Source organism: Mixophyes fleayi, chromosome 2 (genome assembly GCF_038048845.1).
Source record: "Mixophyes fleayi isolate aMixFle1 chromosome 2, aMixFle1.hap1, whole genome shotgun sequence".
NCBI lineage: Eukaryota > Metazoa > Chordata > Amphibia > Anura > Limnodynastidae > Mixophyes > Mixophyes fleayi.
The window spans coordinates 79,593,619-79,620,438 of NC_134403.1; the positions used below are offsets into that span (position 1 = coordinate 79,593,619).

Genomic DNA, 26,820 nt, shown 5'->3' on the forward strand with positions numbered 1-26,820 from the left:
ATTCACAGTTAAGGGATTTCATCCTTGGTTTTGATTGGCCAGCATTGGTTCAGCTGAAGTCGTACTTAGCTTTCTCCGACACCCGTTTTTTAATTTTAATTAAACTGTGATCTTTTGCAAAATGTACTTTATGGGCTAGATTTACTAAGCTGCGGGTTTGAAAAAGTGGGGATGTTGCCTATAGCAACCAAACAGATTCTAGCTGTCATTTTGTAGAATGTACTAAATAAATGAAAGCTTGAATTTGATTGGTTGCTATAGGCAACATCCCCACTTTTTCAAACCCGCAGCTTAGTAAATTTAGCCTTATGTGTTTATAGGAGGTTTATTGTGCAGAAGAGAAGAGCATCAACATTACGCAGTGTAAGGAATGCATGAGGACAAAAATAGACAATAGGATGTGAAAGTCCATCTTTGATATAACAAAAGCTTTATTAGTAAACAAAAACATCTCATATTCTGCATCCCCCCTACCCTGTTACCCTTCCCACACAGAGCCTCCATTTTATATTGTACAACATTGTGCTGAGATCTGACAGCATTCCATAAAACATGCAAATACAAGATTATTATACAATGCCCGGCCTCCAGAAGGACAGAGAAGAGGCAGACAATAGAAGGAAACAACACCATTTGGAGGACTTCCTATGTGTGCTAATTTGTGGCTTTCCCCAGTATAAACTGACTTATCTTCTAGTTATGCCTATGTGTATGAAATAAACACCCCGTGGCACCCACAAACTTTCAAAATAACAGTGAGGAGGCTGTGCAGTGACACCACAATTCACTTTGCTTGAACCGTAAAGACAGGTGTGCATAGCTCACAATTATATCTTAGCGGGTACATTTTGATTAATGCGAGGATAGGTCACTGCTGGGGTTCTAGTGTAAGCGACAGAAGCTGGAGTGTCAGAGGTTGTCCATTCTTGTGACAAATATTTCAAACAGAGGTAAGCAGCCTGTGGCTCTCTAGCTTCTACCAGCAACATGCTGGAGCTTGTAGTTGCACAGCAGTTGGCAACGTCTGTCATTCAGGGGGAGATTTATCAAACCTTCTAAGAAGCAAATGTGGAGGTGTTGGCCATGGCAACCAATCAGATTCTAGCTATAATTTTCTAGAATGTGCTAGATAAATGAAAGCTAGAATCTTATTGGTTGCTTAGGGCGACACTTTCTCTTTTCCATTTTAAAAGGTTTGATAATTATTCTCCTAAATATCATTCAAACAGAATTTAGTACTGGACACTTATTAACCGCACAGGATTCTGGCTCTCTGATTCCACTTTGCATTGGTATTCCAGCAATCACACCAGTCAATACAGTAAGCAAGAGACACAGCTTGCCTCTTAAAGAATTCAATATACACACTGCCCGTATTTTCATCTCACAGAGAAATATGGAACACATTCTGAGGAGAGTATCTTCATCTCTTTTTAAACAGCTGACATGAGGCACTTAGCCAGAACCCATGCAATACAAATCTAATTAATATGTCATGCACAGTTCTAAAGATAGACCGAGCATAGAAACAAAACAAAAACAAACTAAAAAGAAAAATTGTTAAAATGTGACTGAGAAGAACTACACCTTTATAAAAAATAAACTATTCACTGACAGATCAGATTTATTATACCTCTTGTAATTTAATATGAGTCATTTTTATGTTGTGTACACATTTTTATAGCCAGCCTCATAAAGTGATAGTAAAGTATACTCATTACCTACATCCAGTGGAGGCAGCCATTTTGTGTGCTACCTCCCAGGTAAAGGCAGACAAAAACTGTTATTCTCATGACTTCATCCCACAAAATGGCTGCCTGCACTGTGTACTCCAATATATCCTGGTTATATGTATGGCTTATTTTTACTTATATTTTTGTATTTGTGTTTACAGTATGCCTTCATGGGTGAGAGGAATTACTTTAGGCAGTGGGTAGTTGTTGCAGCCAAATAAGGATGTTATTAATAAAATAACAAGTTAGAAGTATGATACCATCCAACTGTCCTCATTTAGGTGGAACAGGCCCAATTTGAGAAGACTGTTCCACGAATTAGGACTCTGTACCAATTTCAGGACAGTTGGGAGGGGTGCTCAAAGTGTCCCCTCAATGCCGCACATACCAGTGACATGTGTGCGCGGCATTCAAGCAATATATTTAGGTGAGGCCGAGGGGTCTGAGGCGGCCCAGTGATTCGAAAGGGCTGAGCTATTTTCCCCAATGTCTTGATTAATGAAAAAAAAATGTGGGAGCTATGGATATATAAATGTTGCTTCGTACAGAGGTGTGTTTGACACCACAGTCTTCCTACATCAGTGTGACATGCTCTTCACATCTCTATTCCATGACATTGGGGACCGTGCTCCTTCCACTATCAGTCTGTGACTGCCTCCATACCACTCCTCACATAATGACACTGCCCCTGTCTCATACAGCCCTGTACTCATTAGCAGTCAGACAGGTGGACTGCCTCCCACATGATCAACTCATCTCCTCTACCTGTGAGCATATCGGACAATCTGATTGGCTAATAAACAGGGTATACATGGACAAGCAGGAGATGAAGTCTGAATACAATATGATTGTCAGATCCTAGTCAAACACATTTTAATAAGCATTTAAGCCAATTAAGAATAAATACTGCCCTATTGTAATTGTATTTTGATTAGGATATTTCCCATCCCCAAAACATTTTGTAAGATACAAATAAAATAAACTGTCTTCCTTGACCTAGACTTATTATAGGTGGCAATATTTTAGCTTGGATGCTAGAAGTACAGAGACTTTTAATTAACAAAATTAAAGAAATTGCCATTTGTTTCTGCTCAGCTCATCACCAGTTCAGCTATAGTGAAGCCAGCCAGTATCGCCTGGGAGCTACTATCATTCAGCTGCCCCAGCTAAAATGTATTATTAAAGAGGCAAGAGAAGATGTTCTACTGCTGTGATAAGTGGTAATAGGAAATCTCCCATATCGCCATTAAATGATAAATAGACTCGTTTCACTGATAATAATTGGCAGAAATTTGACTGCCCTACCTCTCTTATATCTTCAGTCCTTGTTTATGATACCTTTACCACTGCAAATATTTTAATGTTATGTAATATTGTATGTATCATTTATGCATGTTGTGTATAGTATGTTATGTTATGTATGTCAAACTGTACATGAAAAATCCTTACATTGATTGCTTCAGAAGTTATAATTAATTGCATTTTTGGCATTTGCCTCAAGCTCAAGGGAAGGTCAGTACATTAGCTGAAAATATCTGCAGTAGGTAAAAATGTATCAAGGCTTTCTAAAAACTGTCCCAACTAAGGTAATGAGGAGTCAGGGGAATTTGCAGGCAAATTGTTATGCGGTAATATTACTTAATGGAGACTATTAAACCTTGTGGTGGTGCATGGGCTGTGTGTCTCAAATGCTAGCCTGAAGGCTATGGTAGCCAGCTGGGGGTAGCTGTGAAACGCAGGAGTAAGGGATTGTCTGGGGTGGGCTTGGAATTAGAGGCATAGGAGGTATTCCAGTCCCAGGTTCTTTGGTTGTACTGACTGTGTTGCAATGGCAGGCTGGAATGGTATACGTCACTAGGTTTGGTACGGTCTTCCATGTCTAGGCAGGATAGTATCAGCAATTGTTACTTGCTTTCCACTTTTAATCCCATCTATAATTATTGCATTCATTTGACTTTGAATAAAATCTGTTAGCATCTATCTCTCCAAAAGTAATGTGTTTGGGGTAGTATGGCTCTGTTGTGGGTAATCTTTTTGTATGGGAGTGAGGGGACCAGTCTGAATCTGGATGTCATGTATGTATGAGTTTTGCAGAACAGCTCAGGCACTAATCACCGCTGGATGTCACCACACTGTAGAGCAGTAGCAGGCAGTATAGTTATCTGGTGACAACACTATTTAAATGCAGAAGAAAGACATATATATATGAATATGTAGAAATATCAAACACAATTAAAGATGTACAGTCATGGCCAAAAGTTTTGAGAATGACACAAGAATTGATTTTCACAAAGTTTGCTGATTCACTGTTTTTAGACCTTTTTGTCAGATGTTGCTATGGTATACTGAAGTAAGATTACAAGCATTTCATAAGTGTCAATTGGGTTTATTGACAATTACATTACATTAAGTTTATGCAAAGAGTCAATATTTGCAGTGTTGACCCTTCTATTTGAAGACCTCTGCAATTCTCCCTGGCATGCTGTCAATGAACTTCTGGGCCACATACTGACCGATGGCCGCCCATTCTTGCCTAATCAATGCTTGGAGTTTGTTCGAATTTGTGGGGTTTTTTTTGTCCACCTGCCTCTTGAGGATTGACCACAAGTTCTCAATGGGATTAAGGTCTGGGGAGTTTCCTGGCCATGGACCCAAATTTCGATGTTTTGATCCCCGAGCCACTTAGTTATGACTTTTGCCTTATGGCAAGGTGCTCCATCATGCTGGAAAAGGCATTGTTCATCACCAAACTGTTCTTGGATGGTTGGGAGAAGTTGCTCTTGGAGGATGTTTTTGTACCACTCTTTATTCATGGCTGTGTTCTTAGGCAAATTGTGAGTGAGCCCACTCCCACCAGTGCAGAGCTTGCTCAGAAATGGCAGCAGGCAGTTGTGAGTGCATCTGCATGCACAGTGAGGCGAAGGCTTTTGGAGGATGGCCTGGTCTCAAGAAGGCCAGCAAAGAAGCCACTTCTCTCCAGGAAAAACATCAGGGACAGATTGATATTCTGCAAAAGGTACAGGGATTGGACTGCTGAGGACTGGGGTTAAGTAATTTTTTCTGATGAATCCCCTCTTAGATTGTTTGGGGCATCTGGAAAAACGCTTGTCCGGAGAGGCAAAGGTGAGCGCTACCATCAGTCCTGTGTCATGCCAACAGTAAAGCATCCTGAGACCATTCATGTGTGGGGTTGCTTCTCAGCCAAGGGAGTGGGCTCACTCACAATTTTGCCTAAGAACACAGCCATGAGTAAAGAATGGTACCAAAACATCCTCCAAGAGCAACTTCTTCCAACCATCCAAGAACAGTTTGGTGACGAACAATGCCTTTTCCAGCATGATGGAGCACCTTGCCATAAGGCAAAGGTGATAACTAAGTGGCTCTGGGATCAAAACATCGAAATATTGGGTCCATGGCCAGGAAACTCCCTAAACCTTAATCCCATTGAGAACTTGTGGTCAATCCACAAGAGGCAGGTGGACAAACAAAAACTCTCAAATTCTGACAAGCTCCAAGCATTGATTAGGTCAGTATGTGGCCCAGAAGTTGATTGACATCATGCCAGGGTGAATTGTAGAGGTCTTCAAATAGAAGGGTCAACACTGCAAATATTGACTCTTTGCATAAACTTAATGTAATTATCAATAAAAGCCTTTGGCACTTATGAAACGCCTGTAATTTTACTTCAGTATTCCATAGCAACATCTGACAAAAATGTCTAAAAACACTGAAGCAGCACAATTTGTGAAAACAAATACTTGTGTAATTCTCAAACTTTTGGCCATGACTGTATTTGCCCATTAAACTCCACAACAACTGTGGCATATTTGGGACTTTTAGGATTCCCGGGCAAAATATGCAACCGAACCATCTGAAACAAAGGCTACAAGTCCCAGCATGCTCTATCAGTCCGGGCTGTCAGGGCATGCTTTGAATTGTATCCCACAACAGCTAGAGCGCCCCAGGTTGTCTAAGCCGGTTCTAGAAACCGCAAGCAATATGTATGGTACTAGAGGGCATTACAATGTGTCACAAGAGTATACGGTATTACAGATCAGTATATAGTGGTAGAAGGTTGAGTGAGCTACACATGACCCTCTGCAGACTGAAGTGATAGAAATTCCATTCTATGATTGGTTGTTGAGCTACTAATATGTTTAACTTCTTTTGTAAACTGTCCTGAAATCACAAGGTGCTCCTTCCTGTAATTGGCTAGTTACTGACTGTTAAAGCAATGATGTAAACACTTTCTATGTAATGTCACTATAAAATGGTGTTGTGTTGGGTAAATTACATACTCAGCAGAGAAAATGACATTACAGGAGGAAATATAGGAAATGGACAACTGTACAATGTGACAATAAATCATTAAAATGATCAAGGTGTTTATCTTTTACTGTAATCGCTATTACTTTGGCTGAAATTGTAGTTGCTGAAAGATATGACACCATGGGGGGTATTCAATTGTTAGCGAGATCCCCGGAAAACGAGCGCTCGAAAAATATTAGCGTTAATACGGTAATTACTCGCTGAATTCCATCTCGCAGCTCCCTGAGCTGCGAGATGAAATTCAGCGAGTAAACTACCGTATTAACGGTATTTACGCGCATATTACCGTATTAATGGTAATATTTTTCGAGCGCTCGTTTTTCCGGGGATCTCGCTAACAATTGAATACCCCCCTATGAGTAATATATATTGGTGTGTGGGCATGGATGAAGCCGACATATCTGGGCTTATTTAATAATATGGTGGATTGTGTACATATGTGCTGTAATCTATAGCAGCTAATCAGATTCCGTCACTTTTCTAGAGCAGTTCTTGAAATAAACGCTATGGTTGCTATGGGTTACAGCACGCTTGGGCACACGGCCCTATGTTATTAAAGAAACCCAAATTTGTATCAGAGCTTGCCTGCCAATAATAGCAACTGACGTCAGTGAAAAGTGAGTACTACAGATAAACATTTGTATTCTACACAAAAAGAGAGAGATAATCTTGATTTATTGATAAATATATTAAAGTGATTTACCACCCTGTATCCATGCTTGTCATTTATCTGAAGCTATATCACATACACAACTGGTTTTGTAAATGAAGAATATAGCTGCAGTATTCATGTTACAGCATTTCTATTCTCTTCTAACACCGCATTACACCCAAATTCAATTCCACAACTGTTGTGCATCTACTTGTGGAAGAGTGTGAGGACAATGACAAATCCCTATAATTAAATAACACAAATAATGAGGGATTTCTGAACCCAAGGCACACAGCACGCTGCAGACTCCAAGCATGAGAAGGGAACACAGGGCTTATAAATGCACCAATGCAGAATGTAATAATGACATTGTGAGTATTTGTACAATTTAATTTCTTACATGTGAAGCTGGTCCTCGCTGCTCTCACTGCAGTCCATAGGGAGACATGCACTGTGTACTCTATCCATTCTTATTTTATTTCCAAAAGGAAGCCATTCTAATGTGCTGTAATACAGAAAACGCAGGGACAGTTGTCCAGAAGCTCTTCTGCTAATCTCTCCTGAACTGTCACTGACACACTGTAGCTTCTTTACTACACATCCTCGCTGGAACAGTTTAAAATGCATATCTCCCGTTATTTGGTATAATACTGTTTGAAATATGGCTTAAGGGGCTGAACTGAATATATACACACATGACTGGATAGACTTCATATTATTGCGCTCCCAGGACATCTAGCCTATGTCACTATGGCTTGTTAAGCTACAGTGGAAGCATCACTTTGGAATTTTTGTTTTTTCTAGCACAGGCTAGATATAAAAGTAAGGCTGGTTACACACAACAGAAAATTTCTCCCAATGTGACATTGTTAATGATTTTACCAACGACTGAAAGTCCCAATCAGCATGCTGATTCCTGTGTGCACATTATACACGTTTTACATGATTTACCTTCAGATCTGTGCTCTTCATCTGTTAGAACCATCTGCTGAAAAGATTGTGACTCTGTAAACTCTCTGGAGATCTGCCTACGCTGCTGGTCGTGAGTGTGTACACACTGCAGAATTGGAACAACATTGTTCCATCATTTACAGAGATTTTTAGTCCATTTATAAAATCAATTTTAATGATATGATATGCTTTGGAACGATAAAACACGATTGTGGGAGTGTACACACTAATGCAATATCGTATGTATGGCAGTGGATCTCAAACTTTTTCAGTTCAAGGCACCCTTAGGGTCTCCATAATTTTTTCAAGGCACCCCTAAGCCAAAATAATTACCAAGTAGTCCCCCGCCTTGCTTACCACTGGCCCTGGCACCCCTGTGAGATCTCCAAGGCACCCCAGGGAGCCTAGGCACACAGTTTGGGAACCACTGGTATATGGTGTGATTGGGACTATAGTGTGTACCTGTAGTGTGTACCCAGCCTAACTGTGGAAATACTCCGTCTTGTATACATGACTTAAGTTAAAAAAAGAAACAACCCCTCCCAGGCACTCCTGATTGACTATCAATAATAATGACATCTATGTATTGAGCCAATGATATCAATTAAGGTGACTGGAGAAAAGTGAATTTTCTCTTTATTGAAGGAGTAAGGACAAGACATATGGGGGTCTATTTATTATAGGGAGTAGTGCCCTAAATTCATCAGAGATAAACTGCCGCAATCCACTGATCACTATCGCCATCTCAGGATAGTCATAGCAGCAGCAATAAGAGGAAAAAATGATTTATTTCATTAAATGAAGTCTTTTTTTTTTCATTTAAAGTTATTTTCAAATTATTTTTTTTTTCTATTTTAGAGTACTTAAATGAAAATGAAAATTCTTTGAATCTGCTACTTGAAGCCCAAGACCGGGATCCAGTGCAGTGCGCCTGTGTGACGCTAGCAATTCCAGGTCACACATGCACAGAAGAGACCCGATTGGCCAGCAAAGAGGTAATCTCTGCTTACCTCTGCCAGCCAATGACGACGCCGGGGAGATGAGCATTCTCAGTTGCTGCAACAACCGTTTAACGATAAATACCAGTAGTAGGAGATTTACTATCACTGCGAGATTCAGCAATAGAAAACCTCTTCTATCACTGCTTTTTGTTAAATAGACCGTATAGTATCACCAACAGATTTTTGCTCCACTATAATGTCTACTCATGTACCTATTAATTAGTTACCACCTTTATTTGGCTGCCACAACTTATTATTGACTGTCTATATCCTACTATAGATATAATAATCATAATAACCCTGATTGTATCAAATATATTAGTGATACTGCCGTACAGCTGAACCCCTCACATCCTAGGTCCCTGTCCTTCGTTTCTTTGGGATTATGTACTTTTTGTGACAAAACTTGTTCATACAGTTAGAACCAGAGGCCTTTTAAATAAAGAGCATGGCTGATCATCTATATAACAACAACATTCATATACAACTTTTGGTCATAACACAGCTTGTGTGCAAACATTTGACTTCTAAATCACTTTACAGTGGTTCAGCAATTTTACAGAGGCAAAGTACTATAATAAATGCACTTAGCAAATACCAATCACCTAAGTTTAAATGCAATGTCACAGCTGATGTTATTTGTAGGCATAAGACTAGTCATGGCAGTCTAACTGGCAGAGCATGCTGGGAAAATGTAGCCAAGGCTGTCACCTAATCAACTGGTGATGGTACGGTGTCCAAAGATATCATGTCTGTTTTGGGTGTAGCCCTGCGATATCTATAGAGCCGCAGGTTGCCTAAGCCTCAACGAAGTGTCCAAAATGTGTATGTGCTAATACACGAAGTGTAAAAGACAAATAAATGAATGTTACACAGAGCTGATTTGGAACATTGCCTATGTATTGCTGCTGACCTGCAGGCTTCATGGAAATGAGAGGGAGTAATAGAATGGGCAGGTGATTCACTGATCTGACAATAGTTTTCCATGGAGATTAATGAAATATGTTTCTGGCAAAGCGAGAACAATGTATACCTGGATATTTTCCGGAGTGGACAGTTCAACTTACTACTGTTTAGTGAATTCCAATCAAATTCAATCACTCAGGTTATGCACAGTGAGCTCTCAGATAGTCAGATTTTTAGCACTCTTCTCAGTTTTCATGATTGTCAAGTTAGTAGTAGAAAGCTGGAACTTGCTCTCTGCTGAATTGGGTAATGGGTGAAATTGTAACACGTCTTCCCTTAAGTATGGAAAGTAGAAACCCATCACCACCAAGTGGCATACACTGGTCTTCCATTTGTTTCCTTCAGTCTCTCTCAAGTCAAGTCTAGAATGAGTCTTCATATGCTTGAGCACATAGTGAACAAAAAGTGAAAGGTCACCCAAGCAGTTCTGGGAGTTGGTAGGACATTTATAAGAAAGCCATCATATAAACTTTGTTCCTCAGAGAGCAGACATCACACCGCAGACTGTGTTGGTTATGGAAAAGGCAAAAAAGGTGAGTTCCCTTCTCACTTGTTTATCCTGTTCCAAGCACAGGAGCATAAGCCTTGTCTCCACTGGTCGCCGACCACAGCTGCATCCTGAAAACTCGGGGACTGCTCACACAATGCACCCCTGTATGTTCACAGTTCATCCTCATCCAACTTGGCCAACCGAGGAACAGGTATACTCACATCATCCGAGGGAGAAGTATACCCAGGTAGCTCCCGGAACAATGTGCTTAGTTTCTGGAGGAAAGAGATATATAAGGTTTAAATCAGTAAAATGCTCACTAGATAAAGCCAGAGTGCACGGCATACAGATCAACTGCATAAGGAGAAATTCAACACTGTAAATATGACACTATCATACATTATATGAAAATAAAGCATTATGCTAGCTCCCACTCAATGTCAATTCGTGCAAACTGTACTGCTGTTTATAATAACACAGTGGTGGCATAAAAATGTCCTTGTACGCTTCAGCTGTGGAACAATAGTGTTGTGTAAGGGGACGTATAGCCCATCTGAGAACATACAACAGACTGCTCAGCCATGGGCAATATATGGTCCTTCACTATAGGAAAACACATCTTTAAAGTGTACCTATCACCCACACATAGTGGAGACAGCAATTTTATGAGATGGGCCAATATTCCTGAGACTGCAGCTTTTATCATTCACAAAGAGCTAGTGACATCTGTGACGTTTCTATTGAATTGATAGGCTGAATATTGGTTCAACAACAAAATAGAGGCCCTGCAAGTGGTGCAGGAGGTCTGCTAAGTGTAAAGAGTACTGCTCGATAAAGGTAGGTGACAGTGTAAAGAGGACTGCTCGATAAAGGGAATGTGACAGTGTAAAGAGGACTGCTCGATAAAGGGTAGGTGACAGTGTAAAGAGGACTGCTCGATAAAGGGTAGGTGACAGTGTAAAGAGGACTGCTCGATAAAGGGAATGTGACAGTGTAAAGAGGACTGCTCGATAAAGGGTAGGTGACAGTGTAAAGAGGACTGCTCGATAAAGGGTAGGTGACAGTGTAAAGAGGACTGCTCGATAAAGGGTAGGTGACAGTGTAAAGAGGACTGCTCGATAAAGGGTAGGTGACAGTGTAAAGAGGACTGCTCGATAAAGGGTAGGTGACAGTGTAAAGAGGACTGCTCGATAAAGGGTAGGTGACAGTGTAAAGAGGACTGCTCGATAAAGGGTAGGTGACAGTGTAAAGAGGACTGCTCGATAAAGGGTAGGTGACAGTGTAAAGAGGACTGCTCGATAAAGGGTAGGTGACAGTGTAAAGAGGACTGCTCGATAAAGGGAATGTGACAGTGTGAAGAGGACTGCTCGATAAAGGGTAGGTGACAGTGTAAAGAGGACTGCTTGATAAAGGGAATGTGACAGTGTGAAGAGGACTGCTCGATAAAGGGTAGGTGACAGTGTAAAGAGGACTGCTCGATAAAGGGTAGGTGACAGTGTAAAGAGGACTGCTCGATAAAGGGTAGGTGACAGTGTAAAGAGGACTGCTCGATAAAGGGTAGGCGACAGTGTAAAGAGGACTGCTCGATAAAGGGAATGTGACAGTGTGAAGAGGACTGCTCGATAAAGGGTAGGTGACAGTGTAAAGAGGACTGCTCGATAAAGGGTAGGTGACAGTGTAAAGTGGACTGCTCGATAAAGGGTAGGTGACAGTGTAAAGAGGACTGCTCGATAAAGGGTAGGTGACAGTGTAAAGAGGACTGCTCGATAAAGGGAATGTGACAGTGTAAAGAGGACTGCTCGATAAAGGGAATGTGACAGTGTGAAGAGGACTGCTCGATAAAGGGAATGTGACAGTGTGAAGAGGACTGCTCGATAAAGGGAATGTGACAGTGTAAAGAGGACTGCTCGATAAAGGGAATGTGACAGTGTAAAGAGGACTGCTCGATAAAGGGAATGTGACAGTGTAAAGAGGACTGCTCGATAAAGGGAATGTGACAGTGTGAAGAGGACTGCTCGATAAAGGGAATGTGACAGTGTAAAGAGGACTGCTCGATAAAGGGAATGTGACAGTGTAAAGAGGACTGCTCGATAAAGGGAATGTGACAGTGTAAAGAGGACTGCTCGATAAAGGGAATGTGACAGTGTAAAGAGGACTGCTCGATAAAGGGTAGGTGACAGTGTAAAGAGGACTGCTCGATAAAGGGAATGTGACAGTGTAAAGAGGACTGCTCGATAAAGGGAATGTGACAGTGTAAAGAGGACTGCTCGGTAAAGGGAATGTGACAGTGTGAAGAGGACTGCTCGATAAAGGGAATGTGACAGTGTAAAGAGGACTGCTTGGTAAAGGGAATGTGACAGTGTAAAGAGGACTGCTCGGTAAAGGGAATGTGACAGTGTAAAGAGGACTGCTCGGTAAAGGGAATGTGACAGTGTAAAGAGGACTGTTCGGTAAAGGGAATGTGACAGTGTAAAGAGGACTGCTTGATAAAGGGAATGTGACAGTGTGAAGAGGACTGCTCGATAAAGGGTAGGTGACAGTGTAAAAAGGACTGTACAATAAAGGGTATGTGACAGTGGACATGTAAACGTGTCTTGTACCATTTGTAATTGTTGAATATGCTGGTTTGCTGATGTCAGTTCAAGGAAATAAAACACTTGATTCTGAATATTTTTTCATCCCTAAATGAAAGCCTTCACTGTCTATATGTGACCAATAAACTTTATATTAAAGTATTAAAAACAATCTTTCATAAAAGCTACTCTTCGTAAATTTAGACCTACTTTATATTGATTATATAGTGGTAAAACTTAAAGAAAAATTACAATATGGAAATAGGACACATGATGATTTTGGCTGACCATGCATTTACCATACAAATAAAATAAATGAACACCTATTTTGTATCCTGCACTGTAATAACATATTTTCTTATTTAGATGAACCAAATTATAAATGATAAAGTGAAAAATAATCAATCTAAGAAAGCATATAAAACAAGAAGGTAATGTAAATCATTATTTATACGTCCATTAGGGGCATGTTTAGACCCCAAACTACCAGGAGGCACCAGAGGGGTACTCCCCAGAGTCTGGGGGGCTTTCAACATATTAAAGGTGGCTGCCATAGGGGCCAGTTCACCAGAAAGAGGGGGAGAACCCAAAACAGTTGAAGTGCCACAACATAAGAGAACCAGCAGGGGATCCCCACCTTCAGGAGTACCCCAAAATCAACTACACCATAGCAGACACAGATTGGCACTACAGGGAGAAAGGCAGTGAGAGTCTATCCTATAGGTACCCCATGGAGTAGCCCAATTGGGAAGTCTCCGATACCATGAGAGGTAAGGGGGTTGCTGCATGGTACAGTGCTGATAATTGGGAGTGGGACTGTAAGGGAGGTGGAAAATGCATGGCAGAGGGGTCCCTGGAGAGTGGGATGGAGGTCCTTAGGATCTGTGACTTGTCCGTCTGCATGCCTGCGACTTTATGAGCCGAATCGATAGTGAAGAGCATGTGTGATGCACCTGTGGTCTGTGCCTGTGGGACTACTGTGCCCAGCAGCAGCGGCTGGTATGTAACGTTTATTGTTTAGGAGTGTGATGAGTGGAGCTAGCAATAATATCTGCTGAAGAAAATGTGCAGGAGTTTGGAGTTTAAGATGTATATTCTGTTTGCTTCTCCTGTGCTGGAGCAAGAGGAGTAAAGATTATGTTCCGGTTTTGAACTAAGATACCTGGTGCACAGCATTATTCGTTCACTTGTATTGTACCCCCCACATACACCCATGTGTGGGGGGGGGGGGGGGGGAGTCTTTTGGTTTTGTTTGCCCGTACTCACCAGCTATCAGGGGAAACAAGGACCGCATGTAATTGCAACTTAGGCCACCGGGGACACCCTTCACTTGTCAACAAAGAATCTAGTGATATTAATGGAAATGTGCAGTAGAAAGAAGACAGTAAAAGCTGTGTTGTCATTTCAGTTACACATTTTCATCAAACATTATACTCAAATGGTAACCATTATGCCTGTGCAATCTGTTATAGAAGTGTGTGCATTGTGTACCGTATATAAAGATACTCTAGGGATACTCTAATCCATGTTTACACTAGTGAGTAAAACAAATACATAGGAGCAGCACAAACTTTCCTTTGGTGATTTCATACAAATAGGACCAGGCGCTCCTGTACTAAAAACGCTGCACCTCATCAAATAATTCAATGCTGTAATATAAAAGAGGGCGCTGGACAGATATAGTACAACTGTCTGAAGCGAGGATGTTCCTTGCTAAGTACTGAACTATTTTTGTGGAGCAATGGAAAAACAAAATATATTTTTTGAGCAAGTTTTTATAAGTTGATAAAGAGTTGGACAGAGAATATTTGTGGTCATCTTGTGCCTGTGTGGAGGGGCACAGACATTTCCACTCCGCGGAAGGACTTGAATTTTGTACCAGCACAGAGCTGCTGCAAATCAAGTCTCAGCCCATAGTTTTAACACAACACATTTTGTACCTTGTGGTAGTACTGAAAACAAAGGGATTCACACACAAAAGGGCATCCCTTTATTTTCAGGATCAATTTAAGCCATCAATGAAGCTTAAACAAACAGTATTTAAAGAGAAAACGGAAAAATGTAACTTGGTGAAAGTGTGGGGAGGGACTACAGTGGTTGTCTGTGGAGCATAGGGGTACTCCTTGATGTGTACTAGGAGGACCATCTGGGTGACCTGGCACAAAACCAAGTCATTTTGCTTGTCTGTTTTTTAAATGGGCTCCAGAGTATGTATCATGGTTTGCTCTTTACCCGGCTGGTGGGGTCACTTTGTGGGGTTCCATTGGAGACAGAAGATGTGGAGGACTCTGGATAATGATTTAAATCAAGGTTGATGTGTGCTGGGGTAAGAACTTCTGGGGGGAGGACATCTGAGTGTGAACTCTTTCGAGGTGGATGAGCCTGAAAAATTGTAGGAAAAATGACAGGATTATTAATTGTTTTTATACATAGGACTAAATGTAGAACACATTGTGCAGGGAACAAAAATAGTGTCAGAAACCTGTCATCTGTATTTACCTTGTTTCCAAACCGGCTTTCTCGAGGGTTGCTGGGTAAATACAGGGATGGCAGGGAAGAATTGTAGGATTTGAGGTTGGGGATTTTATTTCTATCCATAGAGGCAGAAGAATGAGGCCGCAGACCTCCCCGTGCCGTTTCCATCATGCTGCTGTTGCTGGATCGGCCAAGACTATTGGACTTGCTTTCTCGTCGTTGGTACTCAATAGGTGACTGAAGTGCTGGAAAAGTAGACAGTGGACATTAGAGAAAGCTCTCACAGGTAACTAGTCAAAGTCCACACTAATGTTATTTACTACACAATCCATGCTGTTGTCACTTTTTTATTTTATTATTATTTAATATTATTTTATTATTATTATTATTATTATTATTATTTATTATTTTGTTTGAGACTTGTTGTTGTTGGTGAGCAGCATTGTCTTCTATTTTCTCATCCTCACTTCTAGAATAGGCAATTATTGAATTACAGTATATATATATATATATCTTATTTAACTGATATTCTCAAGTATATTTCTAGAAATTCTAGCACACTAAGTGCTATAATGTCTAGCACTTAGTGTGCTAAGTGCTAGAAATGCTATCACCATACAACAGGCAGCACAGTTGCCTAGTGGTTAGCACTTATGCCTTACATCGCTGGGGTTATGAGTTCAATTCCCGACTATGGCCTTATCTGTGTGGAGTTTGTATGTTCTTCCCGTGTTTGCGTGGATTTCCTGCGGGTGCTCCGGTTTCCTCCCACACTCCACAAAAAAAACATACTGGTAAGATAATTGGCTGCTAACAAATTGACCCTAGTCTGTCTGTGTATGTGTATGTTAGGAAATTTAGACTGTAAGCTCCAATGGGGCAGGGACTGATGTGAGTGAGTTCTCTGGACAGTGCTGCGGAATTAGTGGCACTATATAAATAAATGGTGATGATGATGATGCATGTTGCAGGTCTGAAAGGTTAAAATGTAGTAGAGACGTACCAAATTCAATGTTTAGGATACAATGGAATACTGATAAATTTTACAAAACATTCTGATGAATAACAAACTGAATTTGAACTATAAATTGTATATTTAAGTTATAATTTAAGCAGCAGCTCTGGAAGTCAATACTTTAATTCAGGGATAGGTAACCTGCTATACTTCAGTGACAGCATGAGTGATACTCTAACCTTCAAAAGGGCAGCATATTAACCTTAATCTCAGTAATAAGTTAAAATATTACATTTAATCCAATAAAGAGACAACTATCTGTATTTACATATCGCCGGGCATTTGAAAGAAGCGATAACAAAACAATCTGACCATAAAGCAGCTAGGAGCTGGGGGGCGAAGGTAAAGCTTTGGAGGGCCGCTCACTGCCCCATCATTGCTTTAATTCCTACACAACTACACTGCATGGAATCAGAATTTGGTTTCACGTTTTTACTTTTTAAATTTGGTCTGTTTTTATATTGGTCTTATCTTTAACAAGGAGAGAACCTAATAAAGTCGATGGGTCTCTGCTTTTACCAGGACTATGGGGGAGATTCACTAACCTCTGGATTGATCACACCCCAGGTTTAACGGTGCTTTGATGTGCAGTCTGCAAATCAAGCACTTAAGACCAAACCGCACAAGAAAGCGCATGATTTTAAACTGCAATGTTTAACACCACCATCCTAATATGTATACAATCCATCCCATGTATCAAACCGCATGGCAATCCGCCGCTTATTAGAAGAAATAAAAATGTCATGGGTCACACAAGCAAGATAGCTGAAACCACATGTGGTTTCAGCTATCCTGTCTGTCAGAACGGGCTGAGATACCTAAAGTAAAAAAGTCAAGCCCCTCCCTTCTTTTTTCTCTGGTCCTCTCGGCACCTAGAGATAACCACCCCAAACTGAGTAGCTCTGGGCCCCTCCATGTACTCCTGGCCAGCAGATACCAGGGTAATAATATCAAAATAGAGTGCAAGCATTTTTGTAGAACTACAAGCGCCAGCATGCACATGGGTGCAAATGCATACTAGCACTACAAGAGTTAACCCCGAACATAAAAAAAGAATAGTGCCCCTATGGGAAAATAAATCATATTAACCTAATATGCAAATAAATAATTAATTAGAAGTAAGTACATAACTAATACTACCCTCAGAAGTATTAAAATTAAATATAGTGCCCCCCTTGCATTCATTCTTATTGCCATCATATAGTAGAAATTAATATGGTCCCCATAATTTGTTATTAATTGTTCCTTCCATTACTTAATTAAAAGCTTCTTCTCATCTGAAGTAATCCAAAGTGAAACCCCCAGGGTACACAGTACTTCTAAGACACATGTACGAAGCCATCCCATCTCACAATGATACAAGTCACATCTATAGCACAGCAGGTACTCACCATTAAGAAAGTTGCGCTGGCTGTCCAGTATCTGCCCAATGTCCCGGACCCAGGCCGTTCTGATTTCAGGGGACGGGGCTTGCAGTATGTAACGTACTACGCTGCGATCTGCACCTCGTGATGTCAGTGCAAATCTACAGGGGTCATTATCCACAGACTCTTCAATGCCCAGACAGCTGATCTGCAGAATGGTATTACAATACAAATATAATAGCTAGTTGATTAAGTCTATCTATCATGATGATTCACACTACTATAGAAAACCCTTTTTACATACACTAATTACTTCCTGATAACTAATATGCAAATGTTGTGTGACTACTGGACAATGACTTGGCGAATACACACAGGACTTGGATGTTATTTCCAATGCAAACAACGTTTATTCTAGCCATGTCACCCCCAGTAGACCAGTTATAAAATAAACCATTGGTTTTTGTGGCTGCATCATTTTTTTTATTACTCAAAAATCTGCTGCCTAAAGGAATTCTTTATCCAAAAATAGGATTTCATAAGAATGTTCAGGTAATATTTTTTACATTTTATGTTACAAAATATACATTGTTAAATGTGCTTGCAACATATATATATATATATAGATATATATAGATATATATATAGATATATATATATATATATATATCTATATATATATATATATATATATATATGTATAAACATACGCACACACACACACATATATATATATATATATATATATATATATATATATATATATATATATATATATATATATACATATATATATATATATATATATATATATATATATATATATATATAACCACCTCAGCCCCACTCTCAAAACTGCACACTGAGTTGAGCAGGTTCAGAGAGCTGCAAGTGAATAAAGCCAAGATTCAAATCGGAGGTGGTGGGGTTACTCAAATGCAGCTTGATTACACTTCACGTGTGATTGAAATGTGCTCCCATCTGACTTGCTCTGTCCCTTGTACGGAATATGGAGGGGTCAGGAGAAAGAGAAAGATTGCCAACTGTACTGCTGTCAATAAGAAGCAGGCCAGATACTGACTGCCGGTTACCTAGATCCCACCCCAGACATAACTTCTTAGCAGCTGAAGGGATCATTTTTCTTAGATCGTCCCCTAAACAGATACCTGGGGTTTCTGGGATATCCAGCTTTGTCAGTAATAAGGATTATATTTACATTATTTTTTAAGACTGCCAAGTTGACATAACACCTATAAGTTCTGTATACTACTGTGGCCAATAATTGGCAGCTGTACCTTATTTTATATAGTCTGTAGCCATCAGGGCCGTAACTAGGGCTGTGCGAGAGGGGCGACCGCCCAGGGCGCAACGCTGAAGGGGGGCGCAATTTAGGAATATTTTAGGTTAATTTGGTTAAAATTGAGGGCTAGGGGGGCGGCATTTGTCTTTCTCACTTAGGGCGCTAGAATTCTAAGTTACGGCTCTGGTAGCCATGCTCTTGATGTGTGTAATCTTGTACATGATAATACTATAATTCACAGCCAGTTCTAGAAGCATAATGAAAAAATGACATATGTGGGACAAAAAAACAACAACCTTTGTCTAAGTTTACAATTAGGCGGTAGATTAGAACTCCCTGTTTGTACCTAACAAAATGTCTAATAACACAGACATATAGTATTCATATTATGCCAGTAATGCATTTGAATTTGGAATCAAAGCACATTACACAGAACACACTACGTGGGAGTGCTCAGCTTTGCTGGTTAATAAATATTACAGCTTGCTTCTTTCCACAGCACTGGATCATGCTGCCACAGCGGGGCACACATGGCAATCAGTGCTACAGTGATAATGTACTGACTAGTGCAGGGCAGTATTAATGCAGCTGAAAGCCAATATGCAGTAATAGTAGTATAGATAGTTCCATTTCTGTCATTCTGACATTCACAATGGTGAGATGTGTTAACAATAATAAATCGCCTTGGTTTAAACTAAATCACAACTAACCTGCCCCTCAGAAGTATATTATCAGTTTTGTGCTGCCTATTAGGCCTATTACTATTTACTATACTCCATATATCTAAGGTTAATGCACCACTACTGGAGATTGCTATATTTATTATGTATTGGTTGACTTTCCCCAGATGATGTATTCTGGGGCTCAGCTACTAGTTGAGATGAGTAAAGCCAACATCCCTCGGCTCAGAATGTCTCAGGCAGTGACTGTGAGCTTGGTGAGGATTACAAGGATGGGATGCCACAGCTATGTCAGCTGATTACAGCAATGACAGACTACTTAAACTGATTTGTGGACACAAATTCTTGCTGATATTTCTGGGTGTTTTATCATAGGTGATTTTTCAATCACTTACCCAGTTTTCTTTCCATTCCTTTTTCCATATGTAAATATTTCTAACATCGTTTGGAGAAAAAACACACATGATAAAGATTTTCAAGTCTTACAAGGGAACATTATATTGATAGAAGATTGAAGGATAAAGAGAGAAGAGAAGAATTACTCTATGTTGGACTATATGATCATATGCTTCAGGTGTTGAGAACTCTAGCAATTTGCTCATTTTCCAAGTGCTTGATGCGCCTTATGTATATTGTGGTTATTGATTTGTGGACATCCCCTGATAACTAAACGTATGGGATATCGGAAAACATGCTACTTTTGGACAAGATGCCTCATTCAGCCTATTCTATGTTTTACCCAGATAAACACATGACCATGGACAGCCTATAGCTACCTGAAACAAGACAAAAGGTAAGTAATTGTATACTGTGGATTAGCATTAGGAGAAATTGATGACATATTTAGACAAGATTATATCTGTGGGCAAATCAGTTTGCCTGTAGTCATACTCTCTAATAGTGCCCATGTCTTTATTTTCATATAGTTTATTGGTTGATTATGAGACCATATATTACTGTCCAATACTCACCTTGATGCTGTTTTTAAAGATGTACCCAGGCAGTGAGAACCCCTTCTTCTTGTCAATGGGTTCACTAAAGATGATGATTTGTTCGAAGAGGAAGACCCTGCGCTCCTTTCCCCTCATCAGAAAACTGCTTTCTTGCTCTAACACAGCAAACGTGTCTTGTTGCAGAAGCTTCCCCTGAGCTGTGATCTTCCCCTAAAAGAGGCAGAACCAGAAATCTTTACTAAGTAAAACAGGCCATTATCCCACCCAGACCAACAAGTCTTCCATTCTTCCTAAATACTGAAAGGCTTCATGTATATACTATACATTATACCGTAATTCCACTGTACTTCTATAGTAACATATTTTAATGCTGACAGTTTTTACACTTAGCCACACAGAACCATAAATGACCAACTGACCTTATTAAATAAAAGGTAATTATAAGCAGTATCTGCCAAAAGACAATGTGTAGCAATAGATATCCTTAAAATGTTATAAAAGCGATACCTTCAATGGCTAAGAAGAAAAGGTTACAATGCAAGCTTACAGGGCAATCAGACCTTTCCAGCATGTGAGAGGAAGAATAATATTATATACATTGCTGTTTCAGCTTTCATTTATAATCTAGCCTGACAAAGATGCCCTATGTGCCCCAAATGCTTGTAATAGTTTTATTACACAAATATACATATTGCCAGTGCAAAACATTAGTAACAAGGGCAACGTGACTAATTTTGCCATTATTATAAATATTTTTGTTAAATGAGCACTTTGCAGTCTTCTTCCAATGACATTATCAGAGACAAATATTTTGCACCTGATTACACTAAAGACATGTTATTAAGGAAGCCAAATAGTCTCCTAATTCATACTGCACCAAAATCCCGGGTTTTTGCCGGGGCGAGCTCAAACGACCCGGGTCTTGGTGCAGTATGAATGGTACAAGTCAAAAATCTTCAACCCGGGATTTATCGAGGGGTAATTCCCGGGTCGGACCCGGGTTGCCTGCACTATGAATGGTGCAACCCGGGTTGTGCACAGAAAACAAGCTGATTGGCTGTCTGCCTGTCTCTGGAGGATGATGTCATTTCAATGACATCACCATTTTTCAGCCAATGAAAACTGCTCTGGTGATGACTCCCACAAATTGCCAGGGCACAGACTTGTGCAGTATGAATGGGGTCAACCCGGGAAAATTCCCGGGTCCGAGGTGCAGTATGAATGGTGTTTCTGAGCTGGGACGCTCCGAGCCCCGGCAAAAACCCGGCTTGAAAAACCCGGAATATTGCCGGGTCGGCAGTATGAAAGCGGTATAACATAGCAGATACTATTACAGCAGTAAAACCATTGGGCTTCTAGTCACAGAACAAGCCAATAACATATACAGTAAAAAGGAAATTTACCTCAAACCCCTGTAGTCGGCCAAGGTTCATCATGTCATTGCATCGTTTGGGGACAAAACACATCACTTCCACAGCTTTCTGCAACAACAATGATCACAGATACAATTGTAACTCCGCGAGGTGCAGATGTTTGGCCTCGGTCAGTCACATGCTTCATTAACGTTTTCAATCTGAGTCATATCATACAAGTGGATGGTGTCTATATACTAAGCACTTACAGTCTGGAAGGCCAAGTGGGCACCAAAACAGACTGCAGATACCCAGAAGGTTGAAATGTCTAAGGTCAGGCAGCCCGTGCTATCCAATGCTGGGAGCCACAAATTGCCTAATGGTCACCTAAATATCAAATCACATTACAGTGCAATCTTCACTTCTATCTTGTTACAGTTGTAAACATGATTATGTGATTTATATGCCAATCATCCCCTTCCTAGGCAATAACCATACTATTTATCTATACTATATAAAATCACACATTGACAATCTGGCAACTATGTAATTGCTGGGGCAGGTGAGCAGCATAATATCCTGGTCTGGGTTGTAAAATATTGGCTAAAATGGGCTTCACAGCCACAACTGGCTCCACGGCTCTGCATTTAATAATATGCCCCAGTCAAATTCACTGCACTACGGCGGATAGAGAGACATAATTACAGGCTGACCAATGAATGATGCAATGGGACATTTATACTGAGCTGGTGTGCTTTTATACCAGAGCTCCGTTTTACTATTTACATATTAATGTCTGTTACTCACCTCCAGTTCTGTTGTGTCTTGTCCAGCTTTACTGTAGTACTTCAGGAAATCCTAATTTGGGGGGGAAGAAAAGAGAATTTGTTTGGGGAGGTTTTATGTTTAAAAGTGATGCACTGCTTACTGATTGATATCAGCAACTGTTATTATCCAGTTTCATCTGAAAGGGCACCTGTCACCTCACATTGTCCATCATACCAAGAAACAACGTAACAGTTCCCAGAAGTGTTTATTGCAACAGGGACTAGTTGTGGATTAGTGTGATAAATGTATCCTCATATGCAAGTGTGTACAAGCCTAAGCACAAAATAAGGGCTATTGGACATAGGTATGAACATAGCAGCCTGATTCTACAAGGGACATAAACTACGAATTTTTGCGTACAGAAATCACTCTGCGCAGTCTACAGTCATGACCAAAAGTTTTAAGAATGACACAAATATTATTTTTCACCAAGTCTGCTGCCTCAGTATTTATGATGGCAATTTGCATATACTCCAGAATGTCATGAAGAGTGATCAGATGAATTGCAATTAATTTCAAAGTCCCTCTTTGCCATGACAATGAACTTAATCCCCAAACAACATTTCCACTGCATTTCAGCCCTGCCACAAAAGGACCAGCTCACATCAGGTCAGTGATTTTCTCATTAACCCAGGTGAGAGTATTGACGAGGACAAGGCTGGAGATCACTCTGTCATGCTGATTGAGTTAGAATAACAGATTAGAAGCTTTAAAAGGAGGATAGTGCTTCAAATTATTGTTCTTCCTCCGTTAACCATGGTTACTTGCAAGGAAACATGTGCAGTTATCATTGCTTTGCACAAAAAGGACTTCACAGGCAAGGATATTGCTGCTAGTAAGATTGCACCTAAATCATCCATTTATCGGATCATCAAGAACTTCAAGGAGAGAGGTTTAATAGTTGTGAAGAAGGCTTCAGGACACCCAAGGATGTCCAGCAAACGCCAGGACCATCTCCTAAAGTTGATTCAGCTGTGGGATCGGGGCACCACCAGTGCAGAGCTTGCTCAGGAATAGCAACAGGAAGGTGTGAGTGCATCTGCACGCACAGTGAGGTGAAGAGTGTTGGAGGATGGCGTGGTGTCAAGAAGGCCAGCAAAGAAGCCACTTCTCTCCAGGAAAAACATCAGGTACAGACTGATATTCTGCAAAAGGTACAGAGATTGGACTGCTGACGACTGGGGTAAAGTCCTTTTCTCTGATTAATCCCCTTTCAGATTGTTTGGGGCATCTGGAAAAACGCTTTTCAGGAGAAGGAAAGGTGAGCGCTACCATGAGTCCTGTGTCATGCCAACAGTAAAGCATCCTGAGACCATTCATGTGTGGGGTTGCTTCTCAGCCAAGGGAGTTGGCTCACTCACAATTTTGTATAAGAACACAGCCATGAATAAAGAATGGTACCAAAACATCCTCCAAGAGCAACTTCTCCCAATCATCCAAGAACAGTTTGGTGACGATGAATGCCTTTTCCAGTACGATGGAGCACCTTGCCATAAGGCAAAAGTGATAACTAAGTGGCTCTGCGATCAAAACATCAAAATTTTGGGTCCATGGCAAGGAAACAGCCCAGATCTTAATCCTATTGAGAACTTATGGTCAATCCTCAAGAGGTGGGTGGACAAACAAAAACCCTCAAATTCTGACAAACTCCAAGCATTGATTAGGCAATATGTCAGTATGTGGCCCAAAAGTTGATTGACAGTGTGCCAGCCCGAATTGCAGAGGTCTTCAAAAAGAAGGGTCAACACTGCAAATTTACTCTTTGCATAAACTAAATGTAATTGTCAATAAAAGCCTTTGACACTTATGAAATGCTTGTAATTTTAATTCAGTATAATATAGCAACATCTGACATTAAGGTCTAAGTGAATCAGCAAACTTTGAACAGTGAATCAGCAAACTTTGTGAAAACCAATACTTGTGTCATTCTCAAAAATGTTGGCCATGACTGTGAGTGCCGACTACTAGTGATGACAGCTGTGTATGTATTCTATTAGGTGTTTGCAATCAGGAGCAACTGTAAAAACATATTTAATGTACAATAAATATTCATAACATCCTAATAAATGTATTTCATGGAGAGAAAAAAAAAACCCTTTTTCATGTTTTACCATTAATGTCCCTATTATTAGCAGGTGACAGTATTGAAATATATATTATTAATTTTTTTTTGGGGGGGGGAATTCTTTTGTGGCTTTACATTCCACATATGTATTGGACGTATCCTACAGTGTCTTGTCTGTTAGAGCAGAGCAGACCCAGTGGCGCACGCAGGGGGGGTTTCTGAGTCTCTAGAAAACCCCCCCTGCCCTAACTAAGTGGCCACTGTCCTATACAGCAGCCGTGGCGCTGTCAAAGAAGCGTCCGCGGCGGTGCTCCATTGTATACAGCACCGGCGCAGACGCTTCTTAGACAGCGCCGCGGCTGCTGTATAGGATAGCGCTGGCTAAACGGAGCTGCTGCGCATGCGCAGCAGCTCTCTCTCGGGTTTTTTTTTTGGGGGGGTTTTTTTGGGTCGGTGGGGAGAAACCCTCCCCCCGACAATCCTCCGTGCGCCGCTGAGACCTACACCCATATTCATCACCACATGTATCTTCACATCCGTTCCTTGTTGAATTGGGCGTATGTATACACTGCGCTCAGTATGCGTCCCTTATTTACTCAGGCCCGGGGTGTGCACATTTACTACTTCCCTGGTCTCATCCTCTCTTCCTCCCTAGCTTTCATTCTTTTTTACCCTGTTTAACCTTTTAACTGTTAACCAAACACTCAAAAAAGGTAATTTATGGACCAGAGCATAAGCAGAATGCACAGAGCAAAGTTATGTGCGCAGCACCTACATGATCTCCATGTGCAAGCCGACAGGTGCAGAGACTCATGACTCCTCTGGGAAGAGGCTTCATACACTTTGCAGGATTGTTGTTGCAAAAGTAATAACATCAATTTCTATTATTGCTTTTAGCACATCCAAATTTTCCCACTAAAACATTTCTCATTGAAGCCACACTTTTGTCTTAATACTAAGGGAACATCAGTTTTATTTCATGTGTCAAATTGGTACATTTTAATGTTTTACATTGGTATTAGTGTACTTCCCTGTGTAAAATGTTTATAGTGCAATGCAGTAATAGCCGAAGATTGACCACTGTATCCTCTGAGGACTTGTAAAAGGCACGTTGTTTTGTGGTGGTAATATGGCTCTGCGGCTACTACGCCCTAAGCTGGGCACGGCCTCTAAATGTTTCCTCTCCACCCTTTTACTATATGGGGCATATTCAATTGTCCGCGGTAATAGTAAGCCGGATTTCCGCTCACAGCTCCCTGAGCCGCAAACTGAAATCCAGTGAGAAAAGTACCGTAATACCGGTATTTACGCGCACTATTACCGTAATGACAGTAATAGTGTGCGGGGCGCGTTAATTTTGGCTGTAACGCCAACAATTGAATATGCCCCTATGAATATCTGTCTGCAACACAAAATCTCGTTCTTACATCTGAGAACATTACAAGACAAATTCCTGCACCGAGTATGGAATTCTGCCAAGTTCCTCCCATTATAGGCAGCAAAATCTGCTAAAACAGGCGCATATTACACAAAGAATAAACATGGCATTTGTTTTACCAGGTGAATGAATGACTCTTCCAGTCCTGTTGTGATTATTAAAACTTTTACTGTGAATAACAAACTGTTGTACTGATGCTCTATAACACAACAAAAGGATCAGAAAGAAACTTTGTTAATTACTGTACATCATATTTCCCTTTCTTTAGAAGACATTTTTGTCTCTTCCCCCCAATTTGCATATAATGCCACTGGTGTTAGGCTGCGATTGCCAGAAATGGGAAGAAAAAGACAGATAAACAGTAAGAACACATAGGTAAGTTTTGGATCCGAAAATGCTGCTTTATGAAATTATAGTGAGATTTGTTAGATAAAGTGAGCTGCACCAGGCACACAATTGATGGGTGATTAATGTGTCCCATACCTTTAGCAGCAGCTGGTACTTCATGATCCTCTGCACGGGTTTTATAAGTAGGTCATTGAGTTGCAGGCGGTGTGACAGCTGTTGCCTTAACTCCTGAAGATGGGTAGAATGATATAATGTAACTGGGAACATAAATATATCTACAGTATTTATATGAATAATATAGCAAGTT

The 26,820-nt window shown here is 40.5% G+C and overlaps 1 protein-coding gene across 2 annotated transcripts in view; it reads right to left on the minus strand.

Moving 5' to 3' along the window:
- Nucleotides 1-407: 407 nt before the first annotated feature.
- The window catches only part of ARHGEF25 (Rho guanine nucleotide exchange factor 25), a 253,296-nt gene continuing 226,883 nt past the window's right edge, over nt 408-26,820 (minus strand). For both annotated transcript variants that reach the window (XM_075199351.1, XM_075199352.1), the window contains 8 exons: nt 26,649-26,741; nt 22,642-22,692; nt 21,886-21,963; nt 20,501-20,692; nt 17,577-17,757; nt 15,195-15,415; nt 14,928-15,077; nt 408-10,397 (listed from right to left, as the gene is read on the minus strand). In XM_075199351.1, the coding sequence (XP_075055452.1) occupies nt 10,293-10,397; nt 14,928-15,077; nt 15,195-15,415; nt 17,577-17,757; nt 20,501-20,692; nt 21,886-21,963; nt 22,642-22,692; nt 26,649-26,741 (1,071 nt within the window). In that variant the 3' untranslated portion in view covers nt 408-10,292. The remainder of the gene's footprint in view (nt 10,398-14,927; nt 15,078-15,194; nt 15,416-17,576; nt 17,758-20,500; nt 20,693-21,885; nt 21,964-22,641; nt 22,693-26,648; nt 26,742-26,820) is intronic.